Source organism: Archocentrus centrarchus, chromosome 24, assembly GCF_007364275.1.
Source record: "Archocentrus centrarchus isolate MPI-CPG fArcCen1 chromosome 24, fArcCen1, whole genome shotgun sequence".
NCBI classification, from domain to species: Eukaryota; Metazoa; Chordata; class Actinopteri; order Cichliformes; family Cichlidae; genus Archocentrus; species Archocentrus centrarchus.
Genome location: NC_044369.1, coordinates 364073 through 385832, shown reverse-complemented (window position 1 = coordinate 385832; position 21760 = coordinate 364073). Strand labels below are relative to the sequence as shown.

General features: G+C 40.2%; 1 protein-coding gene across 1 annotated transcript in view; it reads left to right on the top strand.

Moving 5' to 3' along the window:
• Positions 1-7536: 7536 nt before the first annotated feature.
• The window catches only part of LOC115774805 (endothelin-1), a 34175-nt gene continuing 19951 nt past the window's right edge, over positions 7537-21760 (top strand). Inside the window, exon 1 of the mRNA XM_030722223.1 lies at positions 7537-7644. Within this exon, the coding sequence (XP_030578083.1) occupies positions 7584-7644 (61 nt within the window). The 5' untranslated portion in view covers positions 7537-7583. The remainder of the gene's footprint in view (positions 7645-21760) is intronic.

Genomic DNA, 21760 nt, shown 5'->3' with positions numbered 1-21760 from the left:
CTGTGTCTGACTTAACCATTGATGACTACTCTGTTCTGTGGTGATGTAGCCTTACAAGTATGCACATGGAAGGGTGGGGAACCATGCTGCTACACTGAAACTCAGGTACAATCAGCTATCTTATTTTTTTTTTCTTGCAGTTGTACTGACTGAACCGCAGGCTGTGATTGACTGTAGTATAGCTGTACCTTTTGAGTGACTGAACATCCTCATTAGGTGAGCTTTTGTTGTTGATAGTGAAATTCTTTTTTTCCATTCAGAGAGAGGTGATAGTAAACAGTTAAAGCCAGGCTAACCAGTCTAGTGGTTCACAGGGAGATTGTGTCGACTACACTGAAGATATTTATTACATAAACAAGATATTTTTCTCCAACATTTAAAACATGATATTCATACATTCAAGTTGCAAGGCAGATGAATACAAAAGAAATACATGAAAAGCAGAAATATATATAAGAACAATAATATCAAGCTCACCCAGAGCACTAGGTCTTTGCTTTATAGATATGAGTTTTCACTTCTGGTGCCCAGAAGTCTTCCTTTCTCTACTCTTCCCCAGCAAATGTTGTGCTGAAGAACCCATCAGCAATTTTTTGTCTTGAATTTAAGTGCTTACAATATGTTTTCATAGCTCTTTGATTCCTAGGATGTCAAGCATTTGTTGGCTCTGCAGACTAAACCACTGCTGCCGGGGTTTGAGCACCAACTCCATCAAACAGCACAGTCTGAAGATGAAAAAAAGGTTTTTACTGCTGCTTTTGATCATCCATATCTCACACTTGAACTTGACAAACCACTGTTATGCAAACCGTGCATTCTTCAGACTGTTTTGATTCTGAGTTATGCTGCGTTCAAAAGCACTTTCAAAACACATCTTAAGATTGCAGTTGTCTTTCTCTCAGCATATATTGTCCAGACTACTGATGTTATTTTCTTAGAAATACTCAAGCCAATTTTTGCCTCTGCCTTTTTTTAAATGTCTTGTGTCTTTTCCCTTTCTCTCTGTTCTTCATCTTTTACTACCTCTCTTCGTTCCCCTCCCTTCCTCCTTTCCTCCCTTCCTTGCGCTTTCTTCTCCACTTCTCCCACATTATCTCACCTCTATAATTGTGCAGTATCTTGGGGCCATGCGAGCGTCTGGCTGTTGTTTCCAGTCTCTGCTCTCTAATTATCTCCCCTGAACACCCGAGAAGTCACCCACCTAAATGAGGAGCACTTGCAGAAGCAAAGGTACACAGAGCAACAAATTTAATTTGTTTGCAAGAGTGTGCTTTGTACATTCTTGACATTCATACATTGAAAATCAAAAGAGTCCCACCTACAGTCTGGATTCGGGGGGGTACAAAGCTCAAGCTCAGCTAAAATCCCAGCAGATCAGCTGACAGCTCAACATGTACACTGTGATGCATCTAATTGGCAAACCTCATATAAATGCCACATATGCTGCACACTACAAGCCACTTTGTAACCCACTTTTACCCCAGTTCCTATTTTCATGCCTTATCTGATTTAATCAGTGCCATATCTGTAGTCAGTGATGCCCCCTCAGTTCTGTACCAGGGTTTTGCTGATGCCTTGCTCTTGTATGTGTATGAAATGTGTGCACATTGAAGGCAGATGAAATCCATGAACAGAAAAATAATGCCAAATCTAAATGACTGCAGATGGAAATAGCAATGTCCTTTGGACTATAGAGATCATGACTGAAATTTTAATGTTAAAAAAAAAAACAAAAAAAAACGAGACAGTCAAAAGTTCAGAATAAATCTGCCAGGCTCACTGAGTACACGTCTAAATGAGGACACATTGTCATCTGAGACTGGAGGGCCACTCCAGTTCAGTGCCATGCAATAGAAAGTCAAACTTTCTAAAATATAACATATAAATTAGAACTTGTAAAAATATACAGAAAATAAAATGTATAAAAATATATACGTTGTAAAAAAAATAACTGTATACATATAATAATGAAGATGGTGAGTGATAGATATTGCTCAGTATGAATGATACAGTATAATATTGCAGAGAGATGTGGGGGTGTACGTGAGTTCAGGGTGGTGATTGCTCTGGCGAAGAAACTGTTCTTGATTTCTGGGAGACTGCATTGATAACAAATACACAATACAAATAGGATTATAGGAGACCCCACCCCCACCCCCACAGAAGTGTAATGTGTGTCTGTATCTGCAGCTTACTACTTCAGAGCACCAGAGTGCCAGTGCAAACAGGCCAAATAACTGAAACTCAAAGGCCTAAGCTCTGAAACCTTTCTGGACAGATGTATGATTTAACATGTGTAACATATCAGCTATGTGCAATCACAATTTCTGCTTTACAAAAACTCTCAAAAATTCTGAAAATGTACAGTAATGTTTAATAATTGCCAGAAAAGCTGATGCAACCATCGAAAAGAGTGAAAAAGCACGCAGTCATTCACAGCCAAAACAACAAAATATATCTCAGTGGACTGTTTGACTCTTTAGTGGTACAGCAAGGCTTCTATTTTCCTAAACCTACATAGGTTTTACTTGTAATTTATTTGACAAAACCCCAATGTTTTTGTAAGTTGTGTTTTCATCATATCCATGTACAAATACTGCAAATACTATGAAACTTTTACCTTAGGAATCCAGAGTTGATGCAGGGAGTTTTTCCTTCCCACTGTCACCAAGTGCTGCTCATGGGGGGTCGTTTTGACTGTTGGGTTTTCTCTGTATTATTGTAGGGTCTTTACCCACAATACAAAGCGCCTTGAGGCGACTGTTTGTTGTGATTTGGCGCTATATAAATAAAATTGAATTGAATTGAATTGAAAATTGAATCTGTGTGTGTGTGTGTGTGTGTGTGTGTGTGTGTGTGTGTGTGTGTGTGTGTGTGTGCGCGCGCGCGCGCTAATTTCCTGTTAACTTTGAATGCTATCTGAGTGCTTATAATTTGGTATCATTATGTAGGATGTGGAGACAAGTCAACAAATTTGTGTTCACAAATGTGATATAATAGTTTACAGCTTGAAATTTGCATTCTGACTAATAGACTCTGGATGTTCTCTTTGAGGGGTTGGACCGTACTGGTCTGCTCAGCTTACATGTGTTATGATTGTCTATCTGCTCAGTAGTTCTGTGTGGAGAATGATTATATGATGAGTCATCATATTATTTCCCCTAAAAACCCAGTCATTGTCATTTTCTGTTTTTACTCATTGTGAGCTTTGGTAATTTTCACGTTTGAACTTTGAAGAGAACGAGCAGTTTGGCCTGCTATACTACTCTGCACTTAACATGTAGACATCAAACTGATATCCCTCTGTACAGTTTAGTTTTCATGATGAAAACTGCTTCTAGAATTTTTCCACCCTGTCAAACTGGTGACAAATGGTTTTGGTCCTGGAGGACCACGTATTTCAGGTCCTCCTCTAGCAGCCAGTGGATAACCAGGCCAACACTTCCTGTTCAATGCTCCTGTCTATTGTTTATGAATGCAAATAGATTTTAAAAGCTGAACTGTCATCAGATGAGAGATTGGAGATTGTGATTGCATTGAGGCCAATTAGTTTCCTCTTTTGGTTTTTATAGGGATTGTTCATCTGCATATAACCAAAGCCTGCTCAGACATGATTGGTCAGTAGACTATGAATAGAGTACAAATAAAAACTGAAACACTTCCGGTACCATCTTGTCCCTCGCCTAAAGATTTTTCATGTTTAATTATCTGTTTGAAGAGATTGTGGCTTTACAGCCGAACTGTCCCACTTCCCACTGTGCTCATTATATGAAACACTGCCTGTATCCGTTCTTTCTTTCATCGTGGTGAAGTATTCACTTCCTCTGCACAGCTTGCTATTTGCATTTCAGGACCTCATGCTCATTTAATACATTTTCATGAGCTCTGGTGGAGTAGTTTTGGGAAAACCCAACCAAAAAGATCTTTGTGGCACTCTGGCTCGCAGATGTTTGGATTGTCCTCGTTAATGTCTTTATGAAGCTGGTTTACTGCCACCGCCTCTCTTTGGTTAGGATGGCAGAAAGACAGTGCAGCAGCTTCCTGTAAACCCAACCCAAAAAGGAGAGATATGAAAGCAAAGAAAAGCATGGGGCCACCTTTCATAGCTCTGTCATTTTCCTGTTCAGTGTACGGTATTTTGATCCAAATGACCTCAGAACTGACTGCTGGCAACTCCTCAGTAACTCACCCCAAAACAAATATGCAGAAAATATGATCTGCCAGCAGTAAGGAAGCTGAAAACAGTACACATTTGGGATTAAAGTAATAAATGGCCTACAGAAATATTATACATGTTTTATTTACCTTAGTGTCTTCTTTGAGTGTCTCTGAGCAAATGCAGAACTCCCACATTCACACCTGGATGCTGGTGTATAGTGGCCCCATAGTCTATAGTGGCTCCAGGATGCAGTGGACCCATAGTGTATAGTGTCAAGTTTTTAAAAACTTCCTTCAGCTCCTGCCCAAACTTGAAAAAGGCTGGCTCCACACAACAAGATACTGGAACAACTCAACTCAGTTTTAAGTGATTTATTGTCTTTTGTTGTTGTTGCAAGCATTAGGTACAGTAGCAAACGGGCAAGTGATTAATGGATGAGTAGGGTTGACTAGGTTGATAACCTTTGACCAGACAAAAGTGCATTAAACATCACAAATTGTAAAAAAAAATTCCACTGCAACCTGAGAAAGATTTTACTGTTTTGAACTATGCAGTTGGTAAAGGTACTTCTTTTAGCAAGATGAACATTTATTTATCTAAAACATCTTTCTTAAGTCATCAGGCCCATTAAACTATTTTAACTTTAATTATACATTTAAATGTTTATAGCATTTTAATCAAATAATCATGTTCTTCAGCTTAAATGTTATCTGTGTTATCCATGAATTAATGTTCAATGCCAATCAATTAATGAGCTGGTTTTAAATATGATCTTATCAATACTGTCAACTGTTTAACTTGTATTCAGTTTAAGCAGTAGACAACACATTACGAAATATTCCTTTAACTTTGTCCTGTGTTCATCCAGAGAACATTGTCTATTTAAATAAACATTTTCCATGCCAGTGGTGTCTTTTGTGGGAGCTGTCAGCTGCAGGTCTTTGTCCTTGGTTTGAGTGAAACCGGTGAATGGAATTACCTACTGAGAGCTGCTGAGAGTGAGGCAGGGAAAAGGGCAGCAGGAGAGCTTGCTTCAGTGTGAGGCGCACTGCGGCCGGGTGGGCAGCGAAACCATGTTGAATTTTACCCTGGTTTGTCTTGACATATATAATGGCTCCATGGTGTACTGGCTTACAGATTTGCCTAATGTGAAAGTCTGAGTGTGACAGCCCGGCCCTGTGAGTATTGGTTGGTGGGCCTGTTTGTACTTCCTCCTTTTCAGATCATAATTAATAGCTCCTCCCACCTAATAAAGGAAATGACTTCACCTGTTTGGGAGCCTGTATAAGCTGGTTTCCTTCCAAGATGGCTCTCTCTCCTCCTGGACCCCCCCCCCCCCCCCCCCCCCCCCCCCACACACACACACACACACACACACACACTTTGGTTTTTGTGTTTAATTTAAGTCACATGTTGGTGAAAGGTTAGCACCTAGTTTTCCTTTTTGTCAGTTTATGAGCTGGGCATAACATGGGACACAATTCGTTGGGGGATGTGTCAGGAAGGACATCCAGTATAATCTGCTAAATCAAATGTGCAGAGCCACCTGCAATAGCAACCCCTTTTCAGTAAGTGCACCCTGGGTCAACAGATGTAACATAAGTTGAATGAACTGAACCTCCCAAAGACGACGTGCACACATGGGGAGGACATGCAAATATACAAATCTCCACAGTTCTGCCCAGGTTTGGATCCGTGAGCCTCTTGCTAACAACTTAGCCATGCTTATCTTGATACTACTCTGCAGACTGATATTTTTGAATCCTGCCAATCCTTTTACCTCATGTGGAAGCACCTAAACTCTGTTTTCTTTCAGTGGGTGATTATGAGACTATTATGAAACCTCAAGAAACACTTTCCTGTTAAGTTTATAGTCTCAGTTGCTTGATTCATAGTTTATTTAATGCAACATGATGTTCATTTTTTAAATGATGGTCCCATGGAAACTAAAATAGATGATGAAGCAGCCTGTCCTTGTGATTGACAGGTAGCAGCGTAAAGCGTGTGGTGTTTCTCAGTCACATCCACCACTCGCTCATCACATCTGGTTTAAAAAGGCCAAAGTTAAGAATTCACCCAACTGCTCACGTAATTTATGACCTCAGTTTTCATTCTCCTCTCATGTTTATGGTTTCAGTTAATAGCTCCGAGTCACGCTGGCTGCATCCATCTTTCTTTATAATCTATGACACAAACTGTCACCATGTCTACAGCTGGCAAAACCTTTACATGTTTTTGTGTGAAAGCAGGATTGTAAAAAGGCAAACAGTTGCACTTTCCAGAGAACATAGAGGCATTGTTATTGTGGCAGATTACATTTTCAAACGAAATTTCCACAGACACGGACAGCACAATGGTTGGCAGTTCAGTTTAAATAATCATTTCATCTACAACTGAATTTCCAAATTTCCTTTTTCCCCTTGAAAGAATGAAGACATTTCAGTTTTACTTTGGCTTGTGAGGCTAAGAGCAGCAGGGCAGTGCAGACCTGCTGTAAGTATTTGCATTCAGAGCTTTAGCAAATATACCAGTCAATGTTTAAACTTGAGTTTCTCTTTCTTGACTCAAACACTGAAGAGTTCATTTACAGCTGCACAGTTTTGACTCAGTCTGTCTGTGGTAGATTTTAACTGAGCGAATCACGTCTTACTCCACAGTTTTTGGTGGGGCACTAATTCATTTATGGTGTTGCAATATTTCAAAAGTGGCAGGATAATAGCCACACATTCAGGCATGTGTTGCCGCACACAGACAAAGTTAAAAAAAATGTTTTTTTGAAAGTGGGCTGTTCCACACATGTGCAGCACTCTGCGAGGAGATCCGAAGGAGACGAGCATCAAACCTCAGGTTACACAAAGAGAAGATTAAGCAAGGAGCTGGAGGAGAGCAGCTAGAGTCACAGCAAGCATGAGAGCATGACAGGGTGAACCACAGGAGGAGGAGGCTGTGATTAATGACATTCAAGCTGTGAAGGTGTTTCAGTGCAGGGCCAGCCTCCCCACTGTATCCTCCTCCTCCTCCTCTCGCAGTTCACTTCTTTCCATCTGTTTTGATACAGATCAGCACAATTCATCACATTATCCTCCCTCCGTCTGGAAACCGCAGCAGCCTCGGGACGCTGCTCAACACTCCACTTCAGTTCAGCACTGCACCTGGGTGGCAGCTGTTTGCAGCACTTTACCTGACACTTAACTTGACATTTTACTGGACATTTTGACACAAATCCTAGGAGCACTTTCTTCTTCTTAGCTGCTTACTGGAAACATTTAAACACTTAGGCGTTTGATTCAGCAGGAGCCTCTGCGCTGCTTCTTCTCTGCAGTTGTTTTATGTCTGGGAGACGGGAGCTGCTGTGAGGAACTTCTGGAGCTGAGGTGCTTTTCTTCCTTTGATTTCTCACCTGGATGCTGAGGAGGCCAGCAGAATGGACTCCACCTACATGTGGCTCCTCTTCACAGCTCTTATGTTGATCCAGCAATGTGAGGGTAAAGCCATCTTTAATATCTGTCCAGTTCGAGTTCACACTGAATATAAGGTAGTAAGATTGTTTAAATGGAATAATTTTGAACATGCCATTATCATCTTTTAAAAAACTTTGTTCAGAAATGGTTTTCTGTAATTTAAAAACAAACATTATGAATGTGTCACTGAGGAAATGAAGGCATATCACATATTATGTAACATCTAAGTATTTTTACAGATGGTGAAAAAGATTTTTACAGCATCTGTAAAAATACTTAATTTATGTGTTTTGAAGTCTAAATAATTTTCATTATTCATTGCAAGTTTGGGACTCAGCTTGATTTTATTATCCAGTAAGTTAATAAACAGGTTTGAGGCTTATCATCACAGTTTGTCAATTTGCCTATGTTTTTGCCTAATTTGTCCTAAAAATGATTAAAAGGAAAAAAAAAGTTTATCAAATATAGAAAAAATATAACGAAAAACATGAAAAAACCAAAGTGGTTACATACAGTTCATGTCCTATAATTTTACACCTCACAGTATCTGCTCCTAACAAATGTGTATATTTCAAATCAGGAATCACAAATCTATGAGACATCAATAAATGATTAATTAATTCTTAATGGGGTTTTCTGTAAGTGCAGAAAACCTCATTTTAACCCTAACCCTCGGTGTTTTCATTTATATTTTGATTGAAAATATTAATGACATCAGGACTGTATAATGAGCACATGATACTTTATCAGAAAATCGTAATGTTGCATCTAATTATTAAGGGCTCATTAACCGATATTCACCAAAATAAGAATAAAAAATAAATAAATCTGCTTCTACAGCTGGGAAAAACAGATCAGTTTCTTCTTCAAATTCTGCCTCCTACATTCCTACATACAAGCATTCCTGAAATAGAATATAAATATAAGTTTGCACACGAAATCTCAGATATAAGCTCCATTTTCTAGGTTTGTATACAGACAGGAGCTTCTAAAGCTGCAGGAGTCACCCTGTGACCAGCTCCTCATGAATATACAGGTGCTGGTCATAAAACTGACAACTAATGAAAACCCCAAATTCAGTATCTATTTGGGGTTTTCATTAGTTGTCAGTTATAATCATCAAAATTAAAAGAAACAAACATTTGAAATATATCAGTCTGTGTGTAATGAATGAATATAATATACAAGTTTCACTTTTTGAATGGAATTACTGAAATAAATCAACTTTTTCATGATTTCTAATTTTATGAACAGCACATGTATGATCACGCCTGTGCTGTTTTACCTTATTCACTGTTGTGAAGGTCCTCCATGACACTTTGCTGCAGATGACACACAGAGTTTCACAATTTAAAGATTCCCAAAAAAACCCTTTTTTCCTCTTTTTTTAAATATTTTGATTGGAGTGTGGACTAGGGTTTAATATTTTTCCCGAAAATGACATGAATCAAATCCCGGGAAATGACGAGCCATTTCCCGGGAATCCCGGGAAAAAGTTTATTTATTTTTTTATTTTAATTAGGCCTTCTGTAGCCTGTGTCGGCCTTAACCTATTGTGATATTGTAGAGGTAGCTTTCCAGCTATGTCCTGTTATGCCCAGTAGGGGGTAACGTCGGCTTGATTAACGCAATAAAACCTACATCTCGACATTCGAGTGCTCGAGCTATGCGGTGTTGTATCGTTCCTCAACACTCCCTTAACAAATATAATTCGAATATTCCTCCATTGTACATGGAATTATACCAAGCTATTTTACAACTGCTGGTACAAAACAATACGGTTCATCTCCACAGCATTGATAAAGGCTCAGCCACGCTGTCGTGGCGACATCTGTTGCGCTATATCTCCACCAGTGGAACGCTGTAATAGTCATTGAAAAGTTAACTACCGTACTACACTATAATATGGCATAACACAGGGCCTTGAGTAATGCACTACGACTTGGTCATTGCCATTCTGGCAACAGCAAATTTATAACACCGTGTCTGAGGGTTAAAGTAGGTTCGCTGTGAATCGTCTTTTGAAAAACTGGCCAATCATTATAGCCTAAAAAATATACATTTTACTCAACTCCATTTTAAAAGCGAAATATGTTAAAGCAATCTATTTCATGATAATTTCTTCACCCATTAGGCCCGTATCCTAATTCATGATTGTTAGTAAGCGGCTGCAAACGAGGAAAAGAAACACTCGAAGTTAAACAGATATTTCTTTATTGTTCAGGGCAGGCATATTTTATAGGCTATATAATGCAATATAACAATATATAATAATATGAAATTATATAATACAAAATACCTTAGGGTAAACACATTGCCTACGATTTCAACAAATTAAAGAGGAAAAAAGTACAACTGTGTAATACCTCTATTAAAACGCTTGAGATGAAGGCTGAAGCCTTAAACGGAGGCTGAACGTGCCTGAAATGAAGAGTAATGCTTTTCGCATTAAACGAACCCTTCTCTCAATATTTCCTTAAATTTAACATTCTGAAGCTTTCTTTTCTTTCTGAAAGTCAAATCGACGCGCGCGACTTTTTTCCCGGTTTCCCGTCTAACGTTTCCCGGGAAACGGGAAATTGTTCTGATCGCATTTCCCGGGAATCCCGGATCCCGGGATTAAACCCTAGTGTGGACTGCTGGATTTCAGTTTCCATTGTTTTTGATACACATTAAATTTGAACCTGGGTATGCCTACAGTGTCGTGGTCCTGGGCCATTGGCCCAGTGTTTTTGTGTTTCCTGTGAAGTTCTGCTCTTTGTTGCTTCACTGGTTTTGTTTCATAGTTTTTGCCTTACAGTTTAGATTCTCAGTTTGTTGTTGTGTATTCTGTTTTTGTATCTGTGTCTGTCTTTTTGTGTTTAGTTCCTTTCCCGTTGTTTCCTTGTGTTTGGTGTTTAGGTTCCCTCTGTGTGCCAGTCTCCCTATGTGTCAAATCTGCATGTACCATGTTGAGTTACTTCCTGTTTTATTTTGGCAGTTCCTTGACCTGTGTGCTTATATTTAGTTTTACATCCTTCGTGTCATTAGTGTCATTTTGTTCACCCGTGCCTCGTCTTCCTCAGCTGCCTCTCTCTTCCCTGATTACCTAGTGTGTGTGTTTAAGGTGTCAGTGTTTAGCTCTTTGATGCGTCATCGTCTGACTATCCCTCTAGCTGTGTGCGTGCGTTCGTTCGTTCTCAGTTTAGTGAGTTTCTGTTTCTCCCAGGCTTGGTGTTTTGTCTTTAGCCACGGTTGAGATTTTGATATTGTGTTTTAAGTTTTGTATCTGTGAGCCTCCAGCAAAAGAGCTGTTTGAGTTTAGCTCTGCTTCACATCCTGCATTTGGCTCCAACCCTTCCTGCCACACAGCCTAACCGTGACATACAGGATATGTTGGTTAGTGTTTCTGAGTGTTTTTACTGCTGTCAATTTTAAATTTGACCAAACAGTGGAAAACTGCAACTTCTCAATTCTACCCCACTCCCACACATGACTACAGGGAGCCTAAATCCTCAGCCCTCCCCCACCGTGCTGACAGCCGGTCTGAGGTGTTTGTGCTGTAGTGCTGAGCTTAGTTTCCTCCAAGCGTGGTGCTATGCATTATGGACAAACATCTCCACTTGGTCTCGTCTGTCTGATGGATATTATGGTTTGTTCAGATGCAGCTGTACAAACCTAAGACATGCTGCCATGTTCTTTTTAGAGAGAAGAGGCTTTCTCCTGCAGCCCTTCCAAACAGTCATACTTGTTCAGTCTTTTTCTAACTGTGCTGCCATGAACTTTATTATTTTTCATGCTAACTGAGGCTTGAAGAGTCTGAGATGGAGCTCTTGAGTTTTAAGAAAATAGTCTGGCCTTGTGGTGAATTTGCTGGGACATCCACTCCTGGCAATATGGCATTGTGATGCTCCAGACCAGCAAACTGCAAAAACCTCTGCTTTACAGAGATGCTCACACTTGCTGGTGATCAGTGTATTTGATTAGCAGCGCCTGGCTGCTGCTTACTCTCTTAATTACTATGAAAGCAGTAAGGGTATATTTAGTTTTCACAAGAATGTATATTGTGTAAGAGCAGCTGTCTGTGTTATAAGGAAGGCTCTCTTACAAACTTCAGGAATGTGAAGGGGGGGGTCACATGAGGTGAATCTGGGATGCATTTAGGTGATCTTGCTGTGGGGTTTTTGAATCAGTATCATTGTACTGTTATAGCTCTTCAGATCTGAGTCGTCTTTTCCACCTCAGTTTGCACCTTCCTGTGTCAGGTAAGAAAAGACAGTTTAGTCCGTGAAGCTGAGCGTGAGCCACACGAAGATCCAGCAATGAATACAGAACAACCTCAGATATGTTAGCCTCTGGCTTGCTGAAGAATTAAATCTTGCAGCTGTACGTGCTAACTGTGAGATAAAACCTTTCATTGAAAATTAATCCTTTTCCGAGTGGCTGAGCAGTCATGTAAAACTGCTATAATCTAGGCTTTAGATGAGTTTAGGTACCAATGCCTGGTTTAGCTGTTCTTTTGACCACAGGCAATCCCAGGATATCTTTCTAAAGAACCTAATAAAAATATTTTCTGAAACCTTGATGGTCCAGTCCTAACAAAAGTAATAACATAATTTTACACACTATAAAAATAAATTATGGTACCTTTAACCAGAGTTATAGTTTGGGCTGTTTAGGGACTTAAAAAAAAAACCAAAGCAGGCTGGGATATCCTGATATTTAATAGGTCTTTTTCCAAAAATCATGGATCTTTCCTTTCCCATTTGCTCAGGTCTAAGCCAGGGTTTCCTAGATATAAAGTTGTCATTTACAAAGAAAGCTTTGGTAGACTTCGTAACTGTGTTTTCAGGGCAACAAAGATTGTTACTTCCTGCCACAGTGGTAGCCATTTTCACTTTTGTTCATCTGATTGCATTATCCACAAGATATGAAATATCTTTAGTTTGGGTGATGATTTGTCTGTTCTCGGCTCTTTTTTTTTAAACTGCTTCGCAGTCGATCATTCAAAATAAAAATTCAATTCAATTCAATTTTTCAATTCAATTTTATTTATATAGCGCCAAATCACAACAAACTGTCGCCTCAAGGCGCTTTGTATTGTGGGTAAAGACCCTACAATAATACAGAGAAAACCCAACAGTCAAAACGACCCCCTATGAGCAGCACTTGGTGACAGTGGGAAGGAAAAACTCCCTTTAACAGGAAGAAACCTCCAGCAGAACCAGGCTCAGGGAGGGGGGGGGTCATCTGCCGCAACCGGTTGGGCTGAGGGGAGAGAGACATGCTGTGGAAGAGAGCCAGAGATTAATATCAATTAATGATTAAATGCAGAGTGGGGTATAAACAAAGTAAATAAGGTGAATGAGAAGAAACAGTGCATTATGTGAACCCCCAGCAGACTAGGCCTATAGCAGCATAACTAAGGGATGGTTCAGGGTCACCTGATCCAGCCCTAACTATAAGGGCTAGACTATACTATAAAATATGTACAGGTATATAGTGATAGCTGTAAACACAGTGCTGTGGGGCCAGCAGCAAACTATAGTTTAGCTACAGAAAATATTTGATTAATTGTATGCTGTATTTAGAACATTTTCACCATTTTACCTAAAGTAAGTCAGTCCTTTCTATCTGGGAAATGCAGGTTTTCTACTGTTCTCTACAACTACGCCTCCAGGCTCCACCAACACCACTGGTCATTTTAACTTGCAGAAAATAGGAGTTGCTAGTCTGCCTCCACTTTGGTGTTTTAAAAGTTAGTTTGATTTGAACTCATTTGAACTTTTAGAACACTAAAGACATAAAATGGCTCCAACCAATCAGGATGAATTTATACTTGTGGAACCAAAATGTTGTGACGTGTCAGCCTGACATCAAGTCTAATTAGGTGCCAGTCAGCTGAAATACAGCTGAGCACATTTATATCTGTAATCTTGGTAAGAACATCAAATTTAGAGTTTAGGCCTTTGCAGCAGCATTGCCATATGCCCGTCTTGCTGAATGATAACCTGCATCCTGAGGTAGATCTTAAAGTGTGTGTGTGTGTGTGGGGGGGGGGGGGGGGGGGGGTTCGGGGCTTGTATTTGCATGTTTTCTTTTGCATTTACAGGATGCACACTAGAACTAATCATTATAATCAGTCCAAGCAGTGTGTACAGTGTGTAGTTGAAAGAAAAGCATAGATGGAACTTGGCTGAACGCCTTCTCTGTGAAACAACTTTGTTACGTCGGTTTGTCGTAAAGTTTGGGCAGATTCTGAGAAAGACTTGCATACTTCCTGAGGAGTGTTGCTACTTAAGTTGACCTCATCATTATGAAATAGTAGTTGTGGTTTTGAGTATCCTGACCAGCACTAAATCTACTCATTTCCTCTTTTTCATCTATGTGCATGCTGAATTTCTGGCACATGTTACCTCCATCATCTTAAATTCATATAGTTAGAGTTGAGTCTTTGTTAGCCTAAGGACCTCAGAGGATCCTTCCCCTCAATATGTTGTCCCTATTCTTTCTCTACATTTCTGGCTGTTCTGTTTTTTTCTACACTGGCCAAACCGTCTGGTGTTTTCTTGCCATTTTTCTGTCTCCTCTATCTCCACCTCCCTGTTGGTTTTAATCTGTGCTGCGTGTTTTGTATTTGTCTATCACAGCCAGACATCTGAAGCTTATTAGGGATTGCTGGAGAAAACAGCACTTTGAAATCACAAGACAACACCACAGTCTTTGTCTTCAAGCACAGAGGACACTAAATAAAACCTAACAGCCTGTACAACTGCAGAAACAGCTTGAGCTGGTTAAAATATGCTGATGGGTGTTAATTTGAAAGAAAAACTACATCCCTGACCCTTACAGCTGTAGCCCTAAACTTCTGTTGCTGTCCACTTGTCCCTGTAGAGCGACCGGTCACCCCAAATTAATACAAAGTATGAGTTATCACCTTTATCCTTAGAAGAAACTTTTCTATCCTGATGAAAGTGTTCTCTTCTGATGACGATGCCCCAGTCCACCAAATGTTTGATTAGTAAGAAATGGTGTGACTCATGACCGTCAGCAGACTGCAACTAAAATTTGTTGTAATAGTGATTTCTCCCCCCACAGAAAATCCCACGATCTGCCTTATTGTTCTTATCCAAGACACCAATAGCTTTACCAAAAGTATTACCAGCACTGACTCTTGGAGCAACATTCAGGTGGACAGTTGGGTGCTCTGGACATTCCCATTTCCTTTCCCACATATTTCAGAATGAAACAAGCTGTGCTGGCTTCATTCATCCTTATCTGTTGGTCGTCACCTTATTCTTGCTGTAAATTGTAGTCTCTTTGTGTGTCTGCCTCTTCAGAACCATGAGAGCAAGAATTTTTAAAATGCCAACCATCTGATTGGCACCTGACTTTTTGGGGATTATTATTCTATAATGCTTTTGGCAAATCACCTGAAAAGTGTAATGAGCTGTTGGCAACTTGCAACTGCAACCTGTGTCATCAAAGAATACGTTCGGTTACCAGCTGTGGCTGAAGGTCATGTCTGCTGATGTCTCAAGTAGGGCTGCATAAATCGATTATTTTAGCAATCGAGTATTCTATTCCATCGATTAATCGGAAAAGAAATACCTTTTTTTTATTAAGTTTATCTGCATATTTTAACTTCCGTACTACAGTTTTTCGCCTGTGAACAAACAACGGTGGATGGAGCAGCTACACAGTTCTTTTCTTCACCTTAACACTTGCTGATAAGGTGGTTGATGAAGGACCTCCAGCTGTTTCCCAGTAAAGATTTCAATGGTGGTTACTAAAAGAAAAAGCTGTTGTTTTGGATGCTGGAAAAACGTTTCCTTTTGCACTACTTGAGCTCACCGTCTCTATAACAGCTTCTCCTCTTTGCACTTGCGCAGTTAAAACCGCTGCCTGCTATGGTGGCGGTAATGCAGTTCTATGTTGGTTTGCCAGCCACCAATAAACCCACAAAAAGACGACGGAGCACTAATGCTGCTAATGCTAGTGAGGAGCGCTGCTTACACTGAGACAACTGAGCGCTGCAGAGTTTAAACGAAGCATCAACACAGTAAATTTGTGTCTAATTTTTTTAGAATCGAATTAATTGAGTTAATTGATGGATCGTTTCAGCCCTAGTCTCAAGTAACCCTAACCATTCTTCGCACTGCCCTTACTTTGCAAATCTGTGCTCACTCCGGAGGTCAGAAAGGGCTCTGACAAAGCAGCATGTCCAGTGCTGGTCTTCAGAGTTTCCCCGGGGATGGCTGATGGAGAGAATAGTCTATTGTTTTTAAACTCTTCAGTGCAATATAATTTTTTCAGCCTTTCAGGAAATAAAACTGGAGACACTGTGGCTTCAAAAGCCCCAAATTAGGCTGAGAGTTTACTCTGGCTATAATGTTGGCATCAACACCTTTTTATTACCTTCCTAGAAACGTTTGCCTGCCAAGAGTAAAAAAATAAATTAGAAAAACACATCAGATGACAATGCTCAAGAGTGTGTTCAAACTGAATACTGTGGTTTACTTCTTACATAAACCACTGCATACCAATTTCATGTGTTTATTAATGCAGATAAATGCAAAGACTCAATGTTACTGAATCTTTTCCTTGCTGAGAGGTTTCTACCTGCAGGATGACTTCTGCCAGTCCAAACAACCAGCTCATGAATTAGCAGCTGATCCGTGTGCATATTGTCAAACCCTGTGGAGCCAACCAGAGCCTCTCATAACAGGGGCAAGAAATTAAACTTTGGCTTGGCAGTCTCCACACAATGTAGGAGCCTGAACAGGGGGTTTGCCTCTTGGCTTTTCGCACGTTGTTTTTGTTCTTGAGCCAAAGATGCAAACTAACACATGCATTTGCATGAATACTTGCACATGTAGATAAAGTATGCAAGCTCATATGCACAGGCATGGGTATACCTGTGCGATAAGATCAGAAAACACTAAATGCAATTATGGGAAAGGAAGTGTGCATCGCACCGAGAGCTACTTCAAGGATTGAATGAGTGCCAAAAGCGGAGTCGACATCCTAAGGTCTAGGAAAAAGTTAAGCTTTTACATCCATAAAGTGTAATTCCATGCCTTTAGCTAGGAAACAATAAACTACCAGCTTTCAGCTTGAAGTGTGATGTCACTTATGCTCCTATAGAAAGGAAAATTGGCAAATATCCAAGTAACATTTTTTTTACTCAACCTGCATGTAAACAGGAAGTTGGTGCCAAATCTTGAGTTGAAGTTTAAATGATTTGTGTCTTTCTTGGCTCATAAACACTGAATAATAATAATAATAATAATAATAATAATAATAATTATTATTATTATTATTATTATTATTATTATATGTGGCCATGAACATTAAGTTAAGGGTTTACTGTGTTTGTTTGTTTTTTTTAGCAGTTCTGTTTGGCTTAATCAAAGCTGTCACAGCTGCTTTTAAACTGTCCTCTCATATGGAAACCACTGATGGATCTGAATCATAGATTCAAACATTTACCAAGATTGCTGTTTATGTTGTTACGTCTCACATCATAATCTTTTGGTGGCAGACCGTTTTAGTTGTCTGGTTAGTGTCATTTCCCAGAATCCTGAACTGGGAATAATCAAGCTGCAAAGAACTGAACTCCCAGCAGTGACTGAGCATATTGGCTCAGTCACTATTTCCCTGCAGAGCCCACTGCTCTACACACTGATCCCTAATGGGAACATGTCAGGGAAACTCTTCATGAGTTTCCCTGACATGTTCCCATTAGGTGTTTTCTGCTTGTGAGGGAGGGCTCAGATTTACTTATTTTAACCAGAGAATGAACCAGTACGAGAAGTTCCAATGAGTTCCTGCCAGCAGCAATAACCAGTTTTCTCAATAGAGCAATGAGTAGGCTTACAACAGCTGCACCCACCTTCACATTTTTCTGTGGCAGATTTATTTCTGGCACAGAAAGATGCTCTCATCGGCTTTTCTGCAAATCTGGAATCTGCAGAGTGATCGAACAGTTAGTTGGAACAAGCTCCTTGTTTCCTTTGTCTCCACAGGTTTGTGGTAATTGTAATTAACATGAATTTCTCTGGGATTTCACGCCATGTGAGCAGCAGCACCACTTGAGTGAAAATGCATTGAATGGCCACATCAGTCCTTATCAGTCTCCTAAATATGGCCCTTAGGTGGTCTGTTGCTCCTGCTAGGAGATCATTATTACCTAATTCCACTGTAGTCATTTTGTCCTGCTAAACAAAATAATTAAATTAATAACAAGCCCTGTGTTTCCAGGGAAAATTACTCAAAATGCTAAATTTTGAAGTTGGAGTTGTTGCAGAGACTTAATCCACTCTTCTCGCAACTGTGAGTCTTTTGGACTTCAGTGTTTTCTTTTTTCATGTTCTCACACATCCAAATTACTGGGTTAGCTTAACTGTTGTAAGGCTACATTTTCTAGCTTACTGCCATATTTACCATCAGAGATTTTGAGTGCACCATAACGAGAGATGTATGTGACAAGAAGGGGTTGGTCTTACTGTGAAACCACGTGCTTATTGGCTAACAATTCTTGATTGACAAAGACAGTGAGCCTGCGGTTTCATATCAGGATAATCATCCATTTTGAAGCCCAAAATTTACTAAAGAGATTTAATGATTTATCCGATATGACTGAGTGACCGAACTCTTAACCTCAACAGGAGCTCAAGACAGAAAGACATTTTCTGTCAACGTCTACAAGATGTCTGTGTAGATTCTCAGTCATCCAGGTCATAGTAGTCTCTGGAGCTTGAAAAAGGCGACTGGACTTCTTTTTGTTTCTTGAAGACGTTTCACCTCTCATCCGAAAGGCTTCTTCAGTTCTCAACCAAAAGGTGGAGAGACCCAGGTATTTAAACCCCTGTGGGCGTAGTCCCCTGGAGGTGGTTATGACCCTCTATTGATCATGTGCGTGAACACATGTGCCCAGGTGTGAAGGGGGCGTGGGTCATATTTAATCAGTGGTTTCAGTTGAAACCAATTTAGGACTCCGCTCCATTGTTTCCTGTGGCCTATTGAGGTCACTGGAACAAAGGTGTGAATGGGGGTTGAGACGTCTGGGAAGGGAGCTCAGGACAGCACTGTAAGCGGGGGAAAGTTGGTGACGTAATCCACCTCCTCTGTTCAGTGATGGTTGTTCACAGTGGACATAGATGGCTTCTTTCACTCCTCTTTCAAACCATCTGTTTTCCCTGTCCAAAATGTGAACATTGGCATCCTCAAAAGAGTGCCCTTTTTCCTTCAGATGCAGATGTACTGCTGAATCTTGTCCTGTCGAGGTGGCTCTTCTATGTTGTGCCATTCGTTTGTGAAGAGGCTGTTTGGTTTCACCAATGTAGAGGTCCGAGCACGCTTCACTGCACTGAACAGCATACACTACATCGCTGATCTTGTGTTTGGCGGGTTTGTCCTTGGGATGAACCAGTTTTTGTCTTAGGGTGTGACTTGGTTTGAAGTAAAAGGGCACTCAACCCCCATTCACACCTTTGTTCCAGTGACCTCAATAGGCCACAGGAAACAATGGAGCGGAGTCCTAAATTGGTTTCAACTGAAACCACTGATTAAATATGACCCACGCCCCCTTCACACCTGGGCACATGTGTTCACGCACATGATCAATAGAGGATCATAACCACCTCCAGGGGACTACGCCCACAGGGGTTTAAATACCTGGGTCTCTCCACCATTTGGTTGAGAACTGAAGAAGCCTTTCGGATGAGAGGTGAAACGTCTTCAAGAAACAACAAGAAGTCCAGTCGCCTTTTTCAAGCTCCAGAGACTCTACAAGATGGAAGTTTTTTGTTTGTTTTGGGTTTTTTTTTTGCAGACACAGCTATCGCCATCTAGTGGACTTCAGATAGAATGCAGGTTTAAGGTCAAGCTGCTGTCTGTGATGCACTCCTTCCTTGTGCTGGGGGATGGGGGACTCCAATAGAACCTTCTGGTTCTGTGCCATGGAAGCTGGATTATCATGACTATGTATTCCTAGTAAACTGGCTCAGATGATACCTTTCTATGGTAAATGGACTAGTTCTTATATAGTGCTTTTCTACTCTGTCTGAGCGCTCAAAGAGGTTATACAACACATTTTACATTTACCCATTCATACAAGCACTTCCATGAGTAACTAAGCTAAGTTCTTTTATTGTCTAACATTCACACACATTGCACTATGCATCCTATTGATGTAGGTGCAAAGCTCCTTTGCAACCCACCTCAATCCCATCGCCTCATTATTATGTCATGCAAGTTTGCTAAATGCTTTTGCAGTTGATATCCAGTGACATACCATAAACCTACAGTTTTTAGGCTCCTGCGGGTCTCAGCCCGACAGGTACCAGATATGCATAGTTAGTTGTAAGATTTACTTTTCACTTCTGCAATATCTCTGAAAAATGTCCAGAATGTTTTAAAAGTGCCAGTAATGCAAATTATTGAGCTAAAATTTTAAAATGCAGACACATACAAATGATGAGGTATGATATACTCATTGGCCTTTAATACAAAATTAATGATGTAATTAAAGAAGGTAGCTGATAAGTTCAAAGTAGGCGCTAAGTAAAAGGCCAAACATGACAGATAATAACACATCAGTCATGAGATAAAAATGTCAGTGAGGATAAAATGAAAGGCGCTGACAGGTGACGGCACTGAAAAGTTCACGTTTTTTCTGCCAACAAACTTGAGGACTCGTGATTTGTGGCGGTGCAAACAGCCAGCCCATCTGCAGACTGCACTCTGTCATTATTAGTATTATTCCAGCATACTCTGGGATCATCCTTTCTCCAGAATGTTCAATCACTCTACATGTTCCAGATTTTGCAGTAATTAAAATAAGGTGGTTCTTTCCTAGTCAGATGCCAGCAAATGTAATCAGAGGTCTGCAGGCAAAATGAATGATGAAGACATCTGTCTGTCCCACAAAAAAGAGAGAAAAAAGAGAAGATGGTTGAAAGTCTGCGTACTCTAATACCGTGTGTGCACATAAAATAGTCTGTGATCATTTATCAATGAATTTAAGCGGAAAAACTGCTGCCACCACACAGCTGGGTGCCATGTGTTCATACTGAGAGAAGTGAGGTTGACATGAATGTCCATTTGGTTTTTGCATATTTTTGGCCTCAGGACTCAACATCAGTGCTCTAAAGAGACATTTTGGAAGCAACACTCGCGCTCTGGCAGAGACTGGGATCAGATGATAATTCCATATCACAGCATGTGGAGCTACAGCTGTTTAGCCCAGCATAGCTTAAACTGATGGTTAGTAGTTTTGGAGACTCAGTGTTTCATTTAATTTCTTCGCTTTCAGTACATGGAAACAAGTGAACAAGAAGCACCTTTTCAAGCAAGTGAAAGTCCTTACTGAGGAATTTAGTTTGACAGAAATATAACCCAACCCTGATCGTATGTGCCTAATTGCTCTGATGCAAGAAGTCACCTGAAAGAGAGTATTATTTGACCATTTCCCCGTCCAGGCTGTGGATTAAAACCTCTAACCTGCTTCTCTAATCTTGTCTGTGTATGTAAAGCTCACTTACACACTCTACCAGGCCATGCGAAGATACTGTATGTGTGTTTAATGTGTTTGTTGGAGGATATGTGAGGAGCATGGATAAAAAGTGCAAAATCTCCATGCCAAATGGATTCAAACCTATCACATTTTCCTCAGCATCAACATAAAATCCTTCAGTTCAGGTGAGTTTGACTTGGCCTTCCGAGGAGTAACTGTGGAAACCAGTTTGGAAGATCATGTTTGTTTTATGTATATTCATGCTACAAGACAAACTCCTGATAAGGAAGCACCGTGAGACGTGACCTCCCCGAAACCTTTTATTCAAAGCATAGCCAATCTGGAGAATTCTTTTTTTTTACTTCTTGGTAATTTGTGGTGTTCTGGTTCAAACTTAAGTTATATAAAGAGAAAAGATGCTTTGTCCATTTATCCTCTGTCAGATTAACCATTGCTTCCTGTTTTAAACACAGATGCTTTTTTTTAAAAAATTCGACAATTTTTGCTGTGACTGATGCTCCACTGATCACACCTCAGGTCTGTTTCTACCAAACAGTAAGGTGATGCCGACCCTGCAGTGAGGTCAGGAAGTTTGGATCAAGCCTGACGTTATCAGGATGTTGGAGCTGAGCGAAGACTCAG